Raw genomic sequence first — 20,878 nt, 5'->3', positions numbered from 1 at the left:
ATTTATAAAAAATAATTATGTTATACTAGAATATATTTACCAACAAAAAAAATAATGAATACATAAATGTATTTATTTTATTTCCTACCCTATAACACCACGCCAATAACAAAACATTTTTAATTACATTTACTTCAACAATTAACATGATTAATGATCAATTAAAAAAAGTTATTAATAAAAAACTAATCAACATTAATTGACTACACACACTTTAAAACTATAATATCCACAACACACACCTTAAATTGTACTATAAAATAGTAAAACACAATTAAAACTTATTTTTAAATGAAAAACTATTAACAACTAATAATAAAGTAATTAAAATATATTTCATATCCACCCTTTACCCCTTTAAAAGTAAAAACAACACACAAGAAAAATTACCCGGAATAAATATCAAATAACTAACATTAACTAACAACTATATATTAATTAATTAAGTACAAATTACTTACCACCCTTTATTCCTATAAACACCACAACACACACCTAAAATTGATTACACAATTACCATAATTAATTACCAATTTATTAATTTAAATTAACATCCAATTATTATTAATCAATTAAAAATAAATTACTTCCCATCCTTTACACCTATAAACACCACAACACACACCTAAAATTAATTACACAATTACCGTAATTAAGTACCAATTAATTAATTAACAACCAATTATTAATTCATAAATTAAAAATAAATTACTTCCCACCCTTTACACCTATAAACACCACAACACACCTAAAATTAATTACGCAATTACCATAATTAATTACCAATTAATTAATTAAAATTAATTACCAACCAATTAATAATTAATTAATAAAAATATTTAACACATTTAACACTATAACATCTCGAATTAACAAATATTAATAAATAGTAAATAATCAATAAATGTAATATAATTAAGTTTCAAAGTTTCAAAGAATCTTTATTCGAATTATAGCAACTCATAAAAGCACATCTTATAACACACGAAAAAATCTAATTTCCTTAGGAACATACAGATTAGAGCGCATTATTATTTACACATTTCCATCGTTCTGCGCGCATGAACAGCAATCTTTAAAAAGGTGCAAACACGAAGGATTATTTCCTCATTTTCAAGTGTTAACAGTGCCTGATAAGATTTGACCAAATTAATTGGTCTAAGTTTTTTAAAATAAAGAATTAAAAACCGTTTTGTATATTTCAAGTAAAAATTACAGAGGAAAAAGATTTGAAAATATTTTACTGCAAAACAAATCGTCTTAGGCGCTCTCTCGCCATTGTCTGTTTTATTAGACATACAATCTGTGAATTGCCCACACAAAGATTTATTAACTGTATTATTTTCTTGTGCTCGATTGACAATTGCTAGGGCATGGATTTCCCAGAAACCCCCACACATTCTGGAATGGTGGTTTTTGATCAACGAAATTTACACTATGGAATGTGCTGTCGCCAAAATGAGAGGATTGAAATCTTTGAAAAAATTTGGGGAACTTTTTTCTAATCCTTTTTATGTTTCTATTGTTTATCTATTTGTATGGCCTATTCGACATCAAATGTATGTATAGATTTCCACCGTCAGCTATTCTCTGTTTTCTTTTGTTTTTCTTTTTGTGTGTTTTACCTGTGTTGTCAATAAAAATATTTTCAAAAAAAAAAAAAAAAAAGGAAAAAGAAGTGCAAATCACTTTGTTTACTTTGCCCATTGCAAGGACAGCTCATCATAATCGAACTTTTCTGATAGCCCAAAGGAAAATTTAACAGGTACCTAATAGTTCCAGCCCTCAAACGACATAGAAGACTTCTTTCCCAATTTGTCAATTGTAAAGTTAAATATAATGCAAGGGGGTATCTGGGTACTACTATATCCATGTACCTCGTAACTGTGGGTTTCTCTTGCTCCCTCCTAAGTCTCCTTAAAGAGTACAGTGCGCTTAATGCCTCTTTTAATTCGAGTTTCTTAGTTTTACTGGCATGGCTAGGATTAATAAAGATGTTATCCATGCCTATTTCTCGCAAATGTGTGTATACATAAGAAATCCACGGAATCTTCAACCCCCTGTCACAACTTAAACAATCAGTTAATATCTCTTGCGTAAGTGACGCTGATTTGTTCATCCAGACCGAGTGCCAAAATAGCACTGGTCGGGAACTGACAAAATCCGAGATAAAATTTAAATTTAATTCATGATGTGTGATAAAATTGGACGTAAAAATTGGCACATTTAATAGTCTCCTACAAAACCGATTCTCTACTTGCTGAATAGAGATGCTGTTCCCAGTGCCCCATACTTCTGCTCCATAAGTTGCCACTGGGACACATTGAAGTTTAAAAATCTTAACAATCGCCTTAGTAACTCCTGATCTCTTTGGTTTAGGAATGCTTAAAATCGAGTTCGTGGCCTTTGAGAATTTGCTCGCGGCCTGGGCCAAATGCCCAGACCACGAGCCATTCGCAGCAAAGGTCACGCTCAAATACGGGAAGGTATTGGTTGCAATAAGTTTTTCTCCTCCGACCTGTATGGAACTCAATTGTCGTTTACCTGGACCACATGCCATTATAAAAGATTTTTTTAAATTGACTCGTAAGTCCAGGTCATCCATAAATGTGGTAAAATTAAGAACCAAAGAGCAAAGTGAGTTTGGCGTACGGTCCATTAACACCGCATCGTCTGCGTACAGAAGAGCGGGTATGGCTTTGCCATTTATTAAGGGTACATCCGGTCTTGACTTTACAAGATAGTTACTAAGCCCATTTATATAAATAATAAAAAGCAGGGGTGCTAAAATGCACCCCTGCCTAACTCCTCTTCCAATTTCAATGGGTCCAGACAGTTCCCCACCTACACCTATTCTCACTCTGGACTTTAGGTCTGTGTGTAAAAAAGCTAAAAAATGGACCAGGTAGATATCCAAACCATACTCTAATAAAATAAACCAAAGTTTGGACCGATTAACCAAATCAAAGGTGGATGACAAATCCATAAAAGCTAAGTAAATGGGTGCAGAACGGGCAATATTATATTTATCAATGATTAATTTAAGATTAAGGCATTGTTCCACTGTGCCAACCCTTGATCTAAATCCTAGTTGATAGGGGGATAATATCCCAGTTTCCTCTGTCCATGTAATTAACCTATTATAAATGACGCGACCTAATATTTTCAATGTATTGTCTAACAATGAGATTGGTCTATAATTTATAGGATCAGACCTATCCCCTTTCTTGTAAATGGGGACGATTATGCTGGTGCCCCATGTATCAGGCACTGTTGATTCGGGTAAACTATTGAAAACATTCACCAATATGGGTGCCCAAAGATCAGGTTGCCATTTGATGAAGTCTATCGGAAGCCCGTCTGGGCCAGGAGCCTTATTGCCGAGACTCTGGGCAATTGCCTCCTCCACTTCTCCCGCTGTTATCTTTAAATTGACAATGGTTTCGGAGATGTTAGTGATTGAGCCTTTTACCGGGGCGGCATAAATTTTAGAAAAGTGTAGTTCCCAGGAGCTAGCGGAGATGGTACAGCTAATTGGGGTAAATTGTTGGCCCATATTCCGGAGTTCTTTTACTGCTGGCCAGAATAAGTTACTTGATTTCCTTCCTGCAGTCAGTGCCAATGCTTTCCAGCGTTCACCCAGGAGCATAGATCTCCTTTTCTCTAGGGCTAATTTGTAAGCCTTCCTTGCTACACTTACTTTTGCCCCAACTCTAGGGATTTCTGTGAGTACCTTACGTAGGTTCCTGTTTGCCACAGAACAACTGTGGTCGAACCACCTGGGATCTTTGGGGCTCTGGGAGGCTGGGACCAGCAGCATAGTCCTAACTGTGGCACATATTTTACTAAAATGTGTTATAATTAACTGGCCACTAGCTGTTGGATCTAGACAAAAATCTATAGACTGCTGATTTTCCCTTAACAAGGATTCCATGGTTCCTGCTTTGTCTATACCTTTCCACTTTAACCGTAATTTATCAGTAGTTACACTTAGGTCTTTCGCTCCCTGCATTGAACTATAGACCGGTTTTGGCGCTAATTTAAATGTTGCAGTTATAGGGTTATGATCCCCAAAATCTGTCACTACCGTGTCAGTTTCCGTTATGCGGTCAGCCATACCAGGGGAGACAAAAATAAAATCAATGGTTGAGGTACTGACTGGTCCTCTATATGTGGGTGCCCGCTGCGGCGATAATTTTGGTCCATAATCCATTACATTACTAAGAATATGCTCATCTAAAAGGGCTCTCAATTCCTGACCCCTTTGATTGGCGAGATACCCCTTTCGCTGTTCTACCTGCCATACATTTCTTGGGAGCTGAGCATTGAAGTCCCCGGCCACAACAATTTCAGTTTCGGGCCCAGTAGTTTTTCCCCATCTATCAACTGATTTGGAAATGAAATTAGACAATGCTATAAAATTCTTATTTGGAACTGTTATAAAATCATTATTATAAAAATTTATTAAAACAAAAGGGGTTTCCCGCTTATACTCAATGGCCTGTATGTTAACATTATTGGTGTCGATAGCCCTATGATTTCCCCCGGCCATTATACTGAAGCCTACAAACAACCCACCAACAGCCCGACCATATTGCAATTTGCACGCTGGTATATTATAACAGTGGAACCCATTAATATGCAGATTATATGGTGCCCAAGTTTCTTGAAACATAATTATGTTGTACCTTGTGATTAGCTCAACCCAGTCTTTATCCTTTAGTCTGGGTTCAAGGCCAGCGACGTTCCAACTAAGTATTTTTAAATCGGAGACTTTATTCTGCTCTGTTATTGGGAATCTTATTGATTCACACATATATGGGGGTAAATCCTTAGGTGGGATTTTGTTAATCAATGATTCATTAGCGACCACCAATTGCCCTGGGTATTTCTTATTCTTTTAGACTAGGCAGTGGTATTTTCAATAGAGACTAGGCGCTTGTAGTGAGTACACCTAATATTAGTGACGTCCTGAATCAGTGGCGGTGCTCAAGGGTAAGGGAGAACCACTAACCTCCCAAAAGGATTGTGATCAGAGCCACAAAAGTCAACAACAAAGGTACCTAAGCACAAGTGCTTAGGTACCTTTGTTATTTCTTATTCTTGTCCTGGGCCCCAAAGATATTTACAGACAGTAAATTGGGGCTGGCCTTCCGGTCGACAACTGGATTCAAGGTTACCTGCGCCTGTTCTTTAATTACTGCACTACCTTTTAATTCAGATGGACTAAAAATTGGTAGTGTGAAGATCTCTTCAAAAAGTCAATCCACACCCTCTAAGCCTTGGAAATTAAAGGCATCAAAACAATTATAGATAGGTATCCTATATTGATTGTCATAGTAGTCAAAATGCCTACTTTCATATATGGATTTTGGGCGTGTGTGACTTTGAGCCATGTATCGGTTATCATAATGATCGAAGTGCCTACTTCCCTGTGTGTAGTTTCGAGACATATTTATTTGGGTAAACGGGGGCGGTGGATAGAAATAGCTAAGGTCCACTGTTTGAATTCTGCTTTCTAAGTCACCCTCCCTCCACCCACTAATGTAATTTACTAAACGTCTATCTGTAAAATTTATAATAATGCAGTCACCTTCATAATCCTTTTTCCTCTGTCCCACCCAGTTTAATCTTCTAACATTAAGTATTTGGCCATTAAAATATGGGGGAATAGGCCTATGTCGGGATAGCCAATGGCTGACCTTATTCTTCAATTCAATGTAATTTTCTGACTTACCCTCTCCTAAAGTTGGTACTCCTATCATGGCCACAGTGAGAGGGTGCGATTCTGGTGGTAAGTCGACACGTATACTCTTACTAAGTGGCCTAGGTCTCTTGGATTGTTCCTGGGTGGTATTGCTGCTGTTACCACATAGTCCCTCGGCTGCCCGCTCACTCCCATCCTTCCCAATGGTGCGATCTGTACCTAGATCTCCAATCTGTGCACTAGGGGGAGATGGCACTTCTTTTACCTCATCCCACGTCTTTTGAGGGGCCGTTAGCGACTCCTTATGCCCATTGTTTGAAGTTATGAGTCGCTGGGATAATTGAATATGCTTGCTAATGCCCGATGCATCTCTTAAAATGTTCTTATTGTTTCGTGGATGCCCTGGCTTGTCATTAATGTTATTTTGACTCTGTGTTTGTAGAGACTGGGCAAATTTCGACAGGATTTCATTATTTTGCTGTTGGGCTTTTTCAATTTTCTCCAACCTTTCCCCTATTATTTTTACCCTTTCATTCATAGGAAGCATGAGCGACTTCATTAACTGTTCCATTCTAGACATAAGGTTCTCCATACAGAAATTGTTAATACTTTCCTGGTTACACAAAACAGTATTAACAGTTTCGTGACCTGTATTTCCCTGAGTAACTGTTTTCTGTAATTGATCTGTATGTATTATAGGTTGTATTACCCCATTAGTGGTCCTTGACGCAGGGCTCGCATTTCTACCCTGCCCTAATCCGTGTTTGGGCCTTACAACTTTTGATTTTACCCTTAATTTATTAGCAGCCCTCACCTTTCTTTTGGGTTCCAGCTTGTCTGTATATCCTTTCTCTCTCGGGTGATTACATGTCGGATTAACTTTATCAGACACATTGCTATCTTCGTTAATGATACAGACATCCGTCCCTACCTCGCCTTCTACGACGTTGATAAGTGACGGAGATTCTATATTTGTCTGAATGCTTGGGGTCACTAACAACCTACTTTCCCAGTTTACAAACTCGGGGGGGAGATTTGTTGTGAGGGAATTATCTGATTTATCTCTGTTACTGGGAGTCCAGCAAATGAGCCCATAAGAATAGAATCCTGTGAATATGCGGTGGTAATAGAAGTATTTGCACCGATATTTATACCCTCAGTCGATTGGGTCGATAGGCACATGCTTGGGGGTAATGAAAGGCGCCTTTTGGTACTCTCAATCGCGTTGACTACAACTCCTATGGTCTTTTGAAGCATCCTGTCTATAGCGGTGATGCTAGGGAGTGATGTAATAACCTGAGCCTTTATCCTGGAAATTGAGCGAGTTGCCATTGGTGTGCACTTGATTTTGCTCATATTGTTCCCACTTGGTGCTCCTATGGGTTGTAAGATGGTACTATTCCCCTATAAAATCTGAATATCGTATGGACGAAATGAGATAGGTTACAAATAAGATATGTTAACAATGAAGTCACCCGTTAGATAGTACAGGTATAACAATGAGAAATCAGAGAGCTTGCGATTCTAATGTCTGTAGTGGATGAACAGCCAAGGTCCCTGGCCCAGTCCAGTCTCCTCGGGCCTCTGAGGGCCCGCCCTTTGCCCGGGCTTAGCCCAGCGCTGCCCGCGCGCTGTTCCCGCGATGCGGGAGATGAGCAGGAATTTAACGAGCCTCCAGGTGCGTCAGCAAGGGTCTCAGGTTCCGCCTTCCGGCGCTTGGGTGCCTGGGAGATGGAGTCCTCCGCACAGCAGCCGCGATGTGTTTGAAAGGCGGCGGCGGGAGGGAGATACAGCAGCAGCACACAGGGCGATTGCAAAAGAACACGAGTAAGTTAGTTCAAAGGTCCCAGTAAGAGCCACTGACCAGCTACGGGTCCCGCTCCCCCGAAGGTGAGCAGGAATTTAACGAGCCTCCAGGTGCGTCAGCAAGGGTCTCAGGTTCCGCCTTCCGGCGCTTGGGTGCCTGGGAGATGGAGTCCTCCGCACAGCGGCCGCGATGTGTTTGAAAGGCGGCAACGGGAGGGAGATACAGCAGCAGCACACAGGGCGATTGCAAAAGAACACGAGTAAGTTAGTTCAAAGGTCCCAGTAAGAGCCACTGACCAGCTACGGGTAATTAAGTTACTTCCCACCCTATTCCCCTATAAACCCACATAATGCAAAATTCATAGAAACAAATGTAATAACTACTAAAAATGTAATAGATATTAGAAATACAAACAATTCCTATACAAAAAAATACATATAAAATATACGCTAAAATACATAACATTAATAAAAACAAGATATTTTTAACAACTATATTTTTGCAAACGATATTAAACACTCCGATATTTTTAACATCGATAATATTTACCTAAGTCGATATTCTTGACCACGATATTCTTGCTGTGGATATTTCTGAACCACGATATTAATGACTCGATGTTTGTGCAACTCGATATTTTTTACTCGATATTCTGTCTCCGCACCCCTCATGCACTAGGTACGGTACCACTTCCTCTGAACTGCCATCAGCCCCGCATTTCCCACTCCCACTGCGTGTGCCGTCTGCTGCAGAGCAACCAGTGTTCATTCCTGCTCATCCAGACCTGCCTCAAGTTGGCGTCTGCTGCAGCCCAATCCTGGAAAGATATTCATCTCTCAACACAACTTTTAAGGCGTTCCATTCAGTCCCCCTAGCGATGTTAAAGTCCAGTTAGTATCAAAATACCCTGTCAACACTGTCCGAAGTTCCTCCCAAAAGGGGCATCAGTCAGTGCTAACAATTCTTGTTCAAATACAGGGAAGAACTCCGTCGACATTCTGGCAATACACACTCAGAAGGCATATCTCAGCCCCATCCAACAACCCATACACCAGCATGTACTTCCCCTCAATGTCAGCCTTAAAGCTGTGGACCGGATACAGGACCTGTGGGGCAATCCAGAGCCAGACCCCCCTGACATATAAGGCAGAGGTGGCTGAGTATACCTGAGTCCTCCACTTTCTCTGTAGTTTTTGTTCGTCCCCATCTGTCAGGTGGGTCTTCTGCAGCATCACAATATGAATACGCTGTCTGCGAAGATATGTTTGAATTCTGTACCGTTTAACAAATGTGTTGAGGCCACAAACATTCTACTTCACGAACCGTATGTGCTCAGTCATATTAAATCTGTTTCCCCCATCCTCCTGGCCACCTCCAGCCCACCGCCCTCGCTCTCCATTACGACCCCCTTTGACTGTGCATATTGTAATGCACCCCAAAGGTGATGCCCACTGCTCTGCTGCTTTGAACTGTAACATGATAGAAAAACCCTTCCCTCCTACTGGGTAAACACTTACATGAACAGGTTTTGCCTCCCCAATCATTGCCCCAAGCAAATCCCCCCTCCTTTTAATTAGCGCCACCCCTGTGTGCACAAGCGCAGACCTCAGTAGGCACCTCGAGCTATCACTTGTTCCCTAAACTGCAGCCTACCGTGGGGGCAGCTTCACCCAGTACAGAAAACAGACGTGACTGTCTCTGGACTCAGCTCACCTTAAACCTAAGCCACCTGCACTCTGTACACAGTATCTGAACAATTTAGGGCCAGATGTAGGTAAATTCAATTTTGCGAGTCCTTAATAGCGATTTTTACCGAATCGCTATTAAGGACTCGCAAAATGGAATGTAGGTAGGAATCGCAAAAATATTTGCGATTCCATATTATTCCTTAATTGCGAATCGCAATTTGAGATTAGCAATCAAGGAATCCCATCCTATTCATTCCTATGGGCCACGAGGCCCATAGGAATTAATAGGATTTGCGCCCGCAATTTGCGAGTCACCAAGAGGCACTCGCAAATTGCGGGCGCAATTTCAAGGGTGCAAGAGTTCCAAAAGGACACCCTGTTGCACACCTGAAATGTGCATGTGTGCGCATGTGGCGCACATACATGCCATAAGGGCATGTATGTGTGCCACATGGCACTTCGTAAAAAGCCAAAAAGTGCTTTTTGAAATGAAATCGCAAAATACCACCAACTTGAAGTTGGTGGTATTTTGCGATTCCTTAAGGTAAAATCGCAATTTATGATGCCTACCAGCATAGCATTTAGGGAATCACAAATTGCGATTCTCTAAATGCTTTTGCAAAATAAGGAATCGCAATTTTGCGATTCCTTATTTTGCTAGTAGGTTTAAACGTACCTACATTGCAAGCAGCCAAATAGCGATCGCAAACGCTGAAATTCTGCACATTTCAGCGTTTGCACTCGCTATTTGGCTTCCTACATCTGGCCCCAAGTTACCTACACAACTCTACAACGGTGAATATTCCACCCATACTCACAATACCAACTCTGACTAATATATCCAAACAAAACAAAAATCAATGTCACATCCAAATTTGAAGATCCGGATATCCAAACAGGGGGTCACCCATTTGTCTGTCCGCCTGCAGAATCCTGTCTCTATCCTTATAGTTGAGAATTATTGTGAGCATCATTCTAGGTGGAGCCACTGGTGGTGGAGCCAGTGCTCTATGGGCTCTCTCAACTACAAACAACTGCGACAGTTTTGCGGTGGGCAGCATTGACATAACCCACTTCTCTGAAAATAACTCCAGTGCTTGGCACGCCGTACCCTCCAGGAAGCCCAAAAAGCATAGATCTGAAAGAAACACGTTAGTTAGATTCCTCACCTTAGAATATCCCCAGGCGTCAGACTGGATCCGGAAGATTTTTCGTCAGCAATACCCCTTGCGCGTCGCTAGGCGTCGTCTGCGGCTCCGCGTCCGTCGTCGGCGTCGTGCACCGGAATGACGTCGTCGGAGTACTTAGACGCCGCCCTCGCGCGCTGACGTCAGTTCTTCTTTTTTCCGCGCCAGTAAGCGCAGATCCGGGAGAGCTACCCCTTTTAGTCTTTTTTGACTACATCTTTTTTGATCACTTTTGATCCTTGTCTGTCGACATCTGGTGCCGGTAGGATGCCTGGGTTCAAGGCTTGCGAGGATTGCCATCGACTGATGTCGGTGACCGATCACCACCGCCGGTGCCTCTACTGTTTAGGCCCCGACCATGACGCGGAGTCGTGCTCCGATTGCCAGGCCCTGACTTCGAAGGCTCGGCGGGAGCGGTCCCGCAAGCTTCTCGAGCTCCGCCACTCGGCTCCGCGTCGTGCGCGATCCCGGTCCAGGAGGAGGTCCAAGGATCGCTCGCGGAGCCCTAGCCGACGCCACCATCGATCGTCGGGCTCCAAGTCGTCGGGTAAGTCCAAACGCTCTAAGAAGTCTAAGAGGCGACATCGCTCTTCGGACTCCCCTCGCCGGTCGCGCGACTCGGCCGAGGGTCCGGGTGGTTCCACCCCCGCGGCTCCGGCGGAGCCGCAGGCGCCGCGCCCGTCCCCATACCCTCCGGTCCTGGGACTAACGCGACGCCGGCGGAGGTCAGTGCCTTCCTCTCGGCCATGAGGAGCCTGGCCCCGCCGTCGACGCCCGCTGGCGCGCCTTCGGGCCCCGCGGACTCGACTGGGCGACCTTGCCTGCCGGCGGCTTCGGCCCCGGCGCCGTCGGCGACTCCGGTCTCGACACCGCAGGTCCCCGCGGGGCCCATGCCTGGGCCCCCGTCGACGCCGGTTGACCTAACCACTCCTCCACCGGCGCCGGCGAATGAACCACCGACGCCACCACCGGCGCCGCCGGCGCAGACGCCTACACCTCCGGTGCCGCCGACGCCTTCGGTGCCGACTCCGAACGGCGTCCAACCCCAGTTTAGCCCTATTCCGGACCCGGCGCCGCAACGGCGTCGACCGACGCCGCGTCCGGCGCCGCTTGAGACCTATCATCTCTACAGTCCGGCTCCGATCATTCCTCCTGTTTATCAGGAATCGGAAGACGGGGGCGACTGGGAGGGGTTCGAGGACCCTATGGCTGTTCAGTCGCAGCTTTCACAGGACTGGGCAGATGAACTGGGGGAGGCCAGTGGTCTGGATACCTCGCCAGACACTGGATTCACTTCTCCTCCGACTGTGGCTTCGGAGGAGGGTGCAGCATTTTCTGTGGTGCTGCGCAAGGCGGCCGCAGCCCTTGGGCTCGAGCTGCCTGCCGTGGCTGTGAGGACTAACATCCTCACTGAGGTGCTTCAAACCGCAGCAAGCTCCACTGAGCCTCTGCTGCCGTTCAGTGAGGCCCTCACTGACGTTCTGCAGGGCACCTGGTCCAAGCCCTCCACAGTTCCTCCTGTGGATAGGAACGTTGCCAGGCGCCACCGCCCTGCTCCGGGCGACCCCAGTTTCCTGTCCCAACACCCCACCCCCGAGAGTCTGGTTATCCAGGCCTCTACCTCCCAATCCTCCTTCCCGACCGCTCCGCCGGACCGGGATTCCAAGAGACTCGAGCAGTTTGGCAAGAAACTGTTCTCGTCCCTTAGTTTGGGCCTGCGGTCTTTGAACACCGCCTGTCTCTTGGACCATTATTCCCATTCTCTGTGGGATACGGTGGAGGACGTGCTGCCCCTGTGTCCGGAGGAGGTCCGGACACGTCTTACCCAGGCTTTGGCCGATGGGAGGGATGCAGCGCGGCACGCCATACGATGTGGGCTTGACACCACGGACTCGCTGGGTCGGGCGATTTCCACCACGGTGGCGCTCCGCCGTCACGCCTGGATGCGGTCCACGTCATTTTCCGGGGATGTCCAGAACACCTTCATGGACATGCCCTTTGATGGCACTCGCCTGTTTGGTGAGAAGGCGGACAGTGCGCTGAACCGCTTTAAGGACTCCCGGGCTACGGCCAAGTCCTTGGGCCTCTCGGCTCCGCGGGCGCACACCTCCGCTTTTCGCCCCTTTCGTGGCCAAGGAAGGGGCGCCTCCTCACGTCCGCCCAGCTACCAGCCGCAGAACCAACCTGCGCGCGGTCGCGGACGTGGTTTCCGCCGTGGCGGATCTGGAGGACGACGTGGTCAGCCCACATCCACCCCGGCAGCATCCGCCTCAAAGCCTTCCTAGTCCGAGCTTTCAGGCCCATTCCACGCCAGTGGGCGGCAGAGTTCGCCATCACCTGCTCCACTGGCGGTCCATTACATCGGACAGGTGGGTGCTGCAAATCGTCCGAAGGGGCTACTCCCTCCCCTTCGAGACGACCCCTCAAGCCATGCCACCGCAGCACCACCGTATCTCGGGGGATCATTTGTATCTTCTCCGCGAGGAAGTTTCGGCCCTCTTGGCCAAGGGGGCCGTCGAGCGCGTTCCGAGTCCAGAAGTAGGTCGTGGTTGTTATTCCCACTACTTTCTGGTTCCCAAGAAGGGCAAAGGGGGCCTGCGCCCCATCTTGGACCTCTGGAACGTCAATGCCTTCCTCCGAAAGGAACGGTTCAAGATGTTAACCTTGGCTCAGGTTCTAGCTGCCCTAGACCCCGGAGACTGGATGGTAGCGTTGGACTTGCAGGACGCATACTTCCATATCCCCGTTTTGCCGGCCCACCGGCGTTACCTGCGGTTCACGGTGGGCAAAGAGCATTTTCAGTTTACCGTGCTCCCCTTCGGCCTCACCAGTGCCCCTCGGGTATTCATGAAAGTGATGGCGGTGGTCGCAGCTCATCTGCGCAGATCAGGTGTTCCAGTCTTCCCCTATCTCGACAACTGGTTGTTGAAGGCGGGCTCGCCCCAGGCAGTCGTCTCCCACCTCCAGACTACGGCGGATCTCCTGCATTTGCTGTGATTTTCCATCAACGTGCCGAAGTCACACATGAGTCCCTCTCAGAAGCTCCTCTTCATCGGAGCGGTTCTCGATTCGGCGCAGTTCCGGGTCTATCCACCGGAACAGCGGGTCCGGGATATACAGGCCCTGATTCCCATCTTTCGGCCTCTATCCTGGGTTTCGGTCAGGCTAGTGTTGCGGCTTCTGGGGCTGATGGCCTCCTGCATCCTACTAGTGCATCACGCCAGGCGGCGCATGCGGGCTCTGCAGTGGGACCTGAAGTTTCAGTGGGCCCAGCATCAGGGCAACCTGTCCGACCATGTCTTGATCTCGGAGGGCACTGCACAACAGTTGCAGTGGTGGCTCACGGACCGCGATTGGGTCATGGGCAGGAGCCTCTCCCTTCCCCAACCGGAGCATGTCGTAGTGACGGATGCGTCCCTCCTGGGCTGGGGTGGCCATATGGGAGAGGCGGAGATCAGAGGCCTCTGGTCTCCGGCGGAGTCTCGTCTCCACATCAACCTGTTGGAGTTGAGAGCGATCCGACTTGCACTGAAAGCCTTCCTTCCCTCTGTCAGGGGCAGTGTCGTGCAGGTGTTCACGGACAACACCACCGCCATGTGGTATTGCAACAAACAGGGCGGGGTGGGGTCGTGGACCCTTTGTCAGGAGGCTCTGCGCCTCTGGACGTGGCTGGAACACCAGGGCATCACCCTAGTGGTTCAACATCTGGCGGGCTCTCTGAACGCCAGAGCGGACGAACTCAGCCGCCGGTGCATGATGGATCACGAATGGCGTCTGAACTCCGAAGTGGCGCAAGGTCTCTTTCAGCAGTGGGGAGAGCCTTGGTTAGATCTATTCGCCACCGAAGAGAACGCGCAATGTCAGCAGTTCTGCGCGTTGGAATTTCCAAGGCGGCACTCGCTCGGCGACGCTTTTCGTCACGAGTGGAGTTGCGGTCTGTTGTACGCCTTTCCGCCTATACCACTTCTGCCCAGAGTGCTGAAGAAGATCAGGCACGACCGGGCCCAAGTCATCTTGGTGGCTCCGGATTGGGCACGAAGATACTGGTATCCCGAGCTACTCAGTATGTTGACCGATCCCCCGATACGTCTGCCCCTTCGGGAGGATCTTCTGTCGCAGCAGCAGGGGACGGTCCTCCACCCGAACCTGTCCAGCCTCCACCTCCATGCGTGGAGATTGAGCGGCGGCAGTTGATGCCATTTGACTTGCCTCCTGAAGTCTGTGATATCATTCTGGCAGCCAGGCGTCCCTCCACAAAGACGGTATACGCCTGCCGGTGGAACAAATTTGTGGCATGGTGCACAGCAAAGGCTGTGGATCCCCTTTCCGCCCCTCTTTCTGAGGTTCTCCTCTTTCTTCTTTCTCTGGCCCGGCAGGGCTCTGCCCTGGGCACCCTGAAAGGTTATCTTGCTGCCATCTCCGCCTTCTTGCGGCTTCCTGATCAGCCTTCTCTTTTCAAGTCCCCTGTGGTTACACGCTTTCTAAAAGGCATTACTCACACGTTCCCTCCTGTCCCTTTTGTAATGCCTCAGTGGGACTTGAATCTGGTCTTGACATTCCTGATGTGCGCTCCCTTCGAGCCTCTTCACAATTGTCCTCTTCGTCTTCTGACTCTTAAGACTGCTTTTCTGGTAGCCATCACCTCGGCTAGACGGGTGAGTGAGCTCCAGGCTTTATCTTCAAAGCCTCCTTTTCTCTCTGTTCATCCGGACAAGGTTGTCCTTCGGCCTCGTCCTTCCTTTCTTCCGAAAGTGGTGACTCCATTTCATCTTGGGCAGTCTGTCACCTTGCCCACCTTCTTTCCGCCTCCGCATCCTTCCAAAGAGGAAGAGAGGCTCCACCGTCTGGACCCAAAACGTGCGCTCTCCTTTTATCTGGACCGCACAAAACAGTTCCGGGTGGACGACCAGCTTTTTGTTGGGTACGTGGGCGCTAAGAAGGGGAAAGCTGTGCACAAACGGACCATCTCTCGGTGGGTCGTTTTGTGTATCAAAATTTGCTATTCTTTGGCAAAAAAGGACCCTCCTGTTGGGCTGCGCGCCCATTCTACTCGGGCCACAGCGGCTACTACTGCTTTGGGACGGGGAGTCCCTTTGCAGGACATCTGTCAGGCGGCGACGTGGGCTTCGTTACACACGTTTGCCAGGCATTATTGCCTTGACAGCCAAGTCCGGAGGGATGGCTTCTTTGGCCGTTCTGTCCTCCAGGACTTTCTGGTGTGATGTTGGTTCGCAGACCCACCACCGGGGATGGTATTGCTTGGGTATCTATTCTAAGGTGAGGAATCTAACTAACGTGTTTCTTTCAGATGAACAAGTTACTTACCTTCGGTAACGATGTATCTGTAAGAAACATTAGTTAGTTAGATTCCTCACCGACCCACCCATCCTCCCCGTTCTGCGAACTGACATCTAGGGTTAAGGTTATCCTTTTCAGGCCCCTAGATTTTATTTTTGGCACCAGTGTCGGTCTTTGCATGGCTCTGCGTTCCTGGCGCGGAAGGCTATGTACAAGAACTGACGTCAGCGCGCGAGGGCGGCGTCTAAGTACTCCGACGACGTCATTCCGGCGCACGACGCCGACGACGGACGCGGAGCCACAGACGACGCCTAGCGACGCGCAAGGGGTATTGCTGACGAAAAATCTTCCGGATCCAGTCTGACGCCTGGGGATATTCTAAGGTGAGGAATCTAACTAACTAATGTTTCTTACAGATACATCGTTACCGAAGGTAAGTAACTTGTTCATTACAGCGCCTTGAGCGCCTCTCAGCATCCTCCACCTGGTACTCCAGATCATTGGTCAGTGTCGAAAGATCAGTCAACTGTGTTTTATGGACAGCCATTTAATTTTGCAGTTTGGCAACATTCTGCTTAGTGGCCAAGCACCTCTCTGCTACCTTCTGTAGACCTACCCACAGCAGTCCGGCATCCTGGGAGACTGCCTCAATTTTGTCCATCAATTGTTTTTACCATGCAGCATGAGGCACTCCATTGGGACCCACTCCAGGTTTTCTACGGCTCCTTCAGCATCTTCCAGTTCATTGGACACCACCTGCAGCTAATCACAATTTCCTTCCCCCATTTTCGGCTCTGTAGTGTCCCACAAACCACCTCCTCCCGCTAGGCACAGCAGTGGAACCCGGCACTCCTCTGATGCTAGAGGGTGGTCTTGATTTCTCTGGGCCCCACATCCTCAGGCCGACTAGGCGACTTTTTTCCAAGCTCTTCTGCCTGAGGATTCCGACCTCAGTGCCTCCGGGCGAACCGTGCACTTCTGCTGAGGGGGAAGGGGTCTCTGCAACCACCCATGCACCACTGCTGCCCCCAACACGGCGTCCAGCAAGTTTATAGGTGTCACTCTCCTCCAGTCAATGTAAGGCCGTCCCAAGGCAGGCTGCAGGCAGCTGTCGACTAATCCACCGCCGCCAACACTGGGCAAGGCTCCCCCTGCAGACACATCATCCTCAGGGCCAGCTCCTCCGCTAAGGCAGAGGAACGTCGTACCTCTGCTCCTTGAGCAGGAAAAAATATGATAATAACGTAGTTATTATCATTTTATTTTTCGCAGGTTCGGGGATGGGTTAGGGTGGCACTGGGCTGGAGGCACAGGAGGAGGAGTAGTTGGCACACTCAAAGTGCGAATGACTGCTTGGCTGGTTGCCTTGGCCCAGCCAAACAGTCATGCACACTTTGCATGTTCCCCCCAGGCTGCATTACACAGCCTGGTGGGGAACATGCCCAGGCCCCAGTTCTCATCATCACTACGCTGCTTTGCAGCATTGTGATTGGCTTAGGGGAGGCAATCACAACGCTGCATTACGGCGTTGTAATCGGCTATCAGGAGCCTGGGGGCTTTCTGGTTCCTGGACTCGCCGGAGAAGCAGATAGACGTGGCCAGCGGAAGAGGTAAGTGGTATTTTTTTGTATTTTGTTGCCCCCCACACCAACCCTCCTCCCCCCACACTCATTCCCTGCTGGGGCCAGGGCAACTGGCTGGCAGAAGTTTCAAGGACCAAGATGGTTCTTGACCGGACCTGGCAAAAACGTTGTCCTGGCGCCCATCTTATCAGGCCGGCTCTCATGCTACAATATGCATATGCGGGCAAGGAAGAGAGAATCAAAAACAGATCTTTACCCTCAAACCGACTACCCTGGCAAGTTCCAGAAGGATAACAAATATGACCCTGCCTTGGCAGCCATGGGATGAATGAAAAATAAACTTTACCCAGCTTTTTAGAGCAGCTGTCGAGCAAATGCATAAAAGAAAAAAACTGCCATGCCCAAGTGCAGGAGCTTTACTTTCCACTTCTCTCCATCATTGCCTGAGGGCTGGAAGCTTAATCATGTCCCACCACCTTGCCTAAGAACAGATAGATTCAGCTTTGGCAGGGGGGCAGCTAACAGCTCTTCTGTTGTCATCACACCCTTTTGTGTTGGGGGTATTTGCTTATCCCCCCCCATCTTGTCAAGGGTGGTATTATTGATATCATACATTTACAAAGAAAGCACCAGAGCAGCAGATTACCTGGCCGGGGTTCTGTGGACTCCTACATTTTGATGGTGCTGGAGGACTGAGGCAGCTGTCAGTTGCATTGTGTTTTTAAAAGGGAGGCAGGTAAGAATGTACAACACCCCACACTTGGGCGCCGAAGTGTGTTGGGACAAATGTCCACCTCTTGGCCTAGGCCAGTGGGGCTACGTACTCAAACCTCACACTTTGCTAATACATGCATGGGCAAACACATATACACTCTTGCCCTTGAATAAGGTGGAGGTTCAAAGCCAGATACAACATCAACTACCCCTGTCCATAGGAAAGACATAGGTGGGTAAAAGGATATACTTCCCCACCTTCAGGCGAGGCAGAGGCATCAGGAATGTAATTAAATCAAACACTCTTGGGCCAAGGGGTGGATTAGAGCTGGTAAATGCACCCCACATAATTGGGCAAGCGGAAGCGAACACAAATAAAATCCTTTGAGTCTTTTTCATCTCCCACAAACATCAGGAGGAATTACATTTCTTGGGAATGGCAAAGAAGGAAACAAACAGAATACCTATCTGAGATACCCCCACTCTTTTACAAGGTAGGTGTGCCTTACACACACCATCTCTGTCCTTGTAAAAGGCAGCGGTGGTGAGAAAGGTTCCTCTGCTTGCCTTCATACAAGGCGGGAGAGGGGTTAAGGCCAGCTGCCCCATCCTATTATGCCCTCTCTCTTTTGCCACAAAATGGGACCTGGGACGGCTAGCTAGCCGAACCTTGTTTGTGACAGCTATAGGTTTTCCCAGCCTCCTTCATCCTGAAAAAAATGAAGGATGTATAAGAAAGCTGGCATCTGGCCCACCACCACCCTCTGCTCCAACACTGAAAGAGGCATATGTTAAAAAACAATTATATTACCTGAAAAATAAAGTACCAGGAGGCTTACTTGATGGGGTGTAATAGTGGCTGCACCACAATAGCTGAAAAGACATAAAATTCACAAATGATGGAAATAACTTAACCGTAGCTTCTCACACCATTGTACTCACTGAACTTTAACTCTCGCCAGTGCATTACAGTTTCCTTTGTCAAACATATTTTTACATGTACAATGCTATATTTCATAATGCATATCATGAATAATATCTATAATGAAAAATGCCCTCATCCACATCCTCAGTTATTCTTTGACACGCATACTATCTCTGCCTTCCTCAAATGAAGGCTGCATGGGAGTAAAATGAATACCTTAGCCTTAGTTCTCACCTCCACTGTCTTAAGAGCCTTAACTCCCAGCCCTTCCAAACAATGCTTCCAGCGCCATGTTCCATATATTGAACGGCGCGTTACATTACGTACAACATTACAGAGGACTTGTATTTGCACACATTACGTACAAGCACCAGATGGGTGATATAGACAGACTTCAGTAGCAGGTCAACATGAGAGCGCAGGCCTTGTGACAAAGGGGAAGGTGAGGGTAAGAGAAGTTGAATGAAAAATAGTTGGAGATGAGTAGAAAGGGTAAACAATGTTGCAGGTTCTGGGTTTCTTTTAGTTTGTACTTACCTCATGCCTTTATCTTCACAGTGCTCTGCGTGTAACCTACCTCCAGAGCGGTGGGAGCGATCAGGTCATCCTGGCTCACCTCCAAGACCTCCTCGCAGAGGCCCAGCAAATGGAACAACGCGAGAGGCGCACAAAGTATTTGCAAAAAAGAAACAAAAGTAGGTGGCATGGACGATTTATACAACCATCAATACTTCAGGGCCCTGAGTTAACAACTCTGTATCGTCAAGGTTCACAGCCATTGTGTGCCTTCCGCCTGGACATTTCTCCTGTCCATATATTCTGTTGCATGTCTATATTTATCTGGTAGCTATGTACCGTTTGAGGACAATACATGCCAAAATGTGATTGTGAATATTGAATTTTATTTTGCAGAAAAAACAATTGCATGAGATAAACCAGCGACGCAGGGTCAAATGCCTTCATAGCATCTAGGCTCACCCCCACACACTCACCCACAACATTCCCTCTCATTGGGAAGTCTTTGACTGTTGTGGCCTGTCACCTTTCCAGTACCGCAGCAAGCCCGGCCAGCATGAATAAGCCTGCACCTCCATACTGCCAGAACTATCCTGGAGGTTAAAACTGCCTCTAATTTCTTGGACTCTTTTTTAATCAGTAATGTTAGGTGATAAGAGCTTTATACCCGAGTTCTGATTGGGCTTACATTGGAACAAAATTTGGGATTCCCTTAACTTCTTGAAGAGCTCCAGACCCTGTGTACTCCTCAGGCATGTACAGCAGTTTGGGGCCGAAGTGCAAGAAACATTTTGTAGATTGCCGCTCCCAATTGTTCAGTATGCTTGGCTTGTCCAGAATTTGCAGCAATTTCAGACTGAAATATTTATTTTTTCAATGTAAAGGTGGTGAGGTGCTGTTCTTTAAGGTTTTGAATATTTCTGTCTGAAGACTGCCAATCACCGAGAAATGCACATTTGCATTATTAATTTTAAATTTCAGTATTGATGCAATAGTATTGAGACTGCAAAAATGATTAATTAGAAAGTGAAGTACGAAGACTCTGCAGCACGAGGTCCGTCCATTTCCTTGAGCAGGAGTCACCTGAGACTAATGGGACCACATGTACCCTGTAATGTACTGGGAGGCTTGCAACTGTTGCTAACCAAGGGCTTGTTTTGGGATGTTGAAGGATTCTGCTCAAAACGTGAAGAAACAATGCAATATTAAACAAATATTAATATAGCTTCTTCCCAATCATCTAAAGATGGTAGTTATGGTAAGCATAGGCAAACACCTATATGCTCTTCCTTTCACATCTGTGCTTCATTTCACACTGAAATGTAGCCACGATGTTGTTGCAGCACAATAGGAACATGCCCTTTAATGCCACTCATGGCATCAAAATGCTTTCCACGTAGGCCACACTCTAAACCCACACTCCACTAACCATACACAACACAGTCAGACCTTG

The 20,878-nt window shown here is 47.2% G+C and overlaps 1 protein-coding gene across 3 annotated transcripts in view; it reads left to right on the top strand.

Annotated features, from left to right (window-relative positions):
- The window catches only part of LOC146866522 (coiled-coil domain-containing protein 17-like), a 621,178-nt gene that overhangs the window by 366,202 nt on the left and 234,098 nt on the right, over window positions 1-20,878 (top strand). For all 3 annotated transcript variants that reach the window (XM_085636616.1, XM_085636614.1, XM_085636617.1), the window contains one exon: window positions 19,468-19,604. In XM_085636616.1, the coding sequence (XP_085492742.1) occupies window positions 19,468-19,604 (137 nt within the window). The remainder of the gene's footprint in view (window positions 1-19,467; window positions 19,605-20,878) is intronic.

This window comes from Triturus cristatus, chromosome 2_1 (genome assembly GCF_964204655.1).
Source record: "Triturus cristatus chromosome 2_1, aTriCri1.1, whole genome shotgun sequence".
In the NCBI taxonomy this organism is placed as follows: Eukaryota; Metazoa; Chordata; class Amphibia; order Caudata; family Salamandridae; genus Triturus; species Triturus cristatus.
This window is presented reverse-complemented; position numbering and strand designations above follow the sequence as displayed.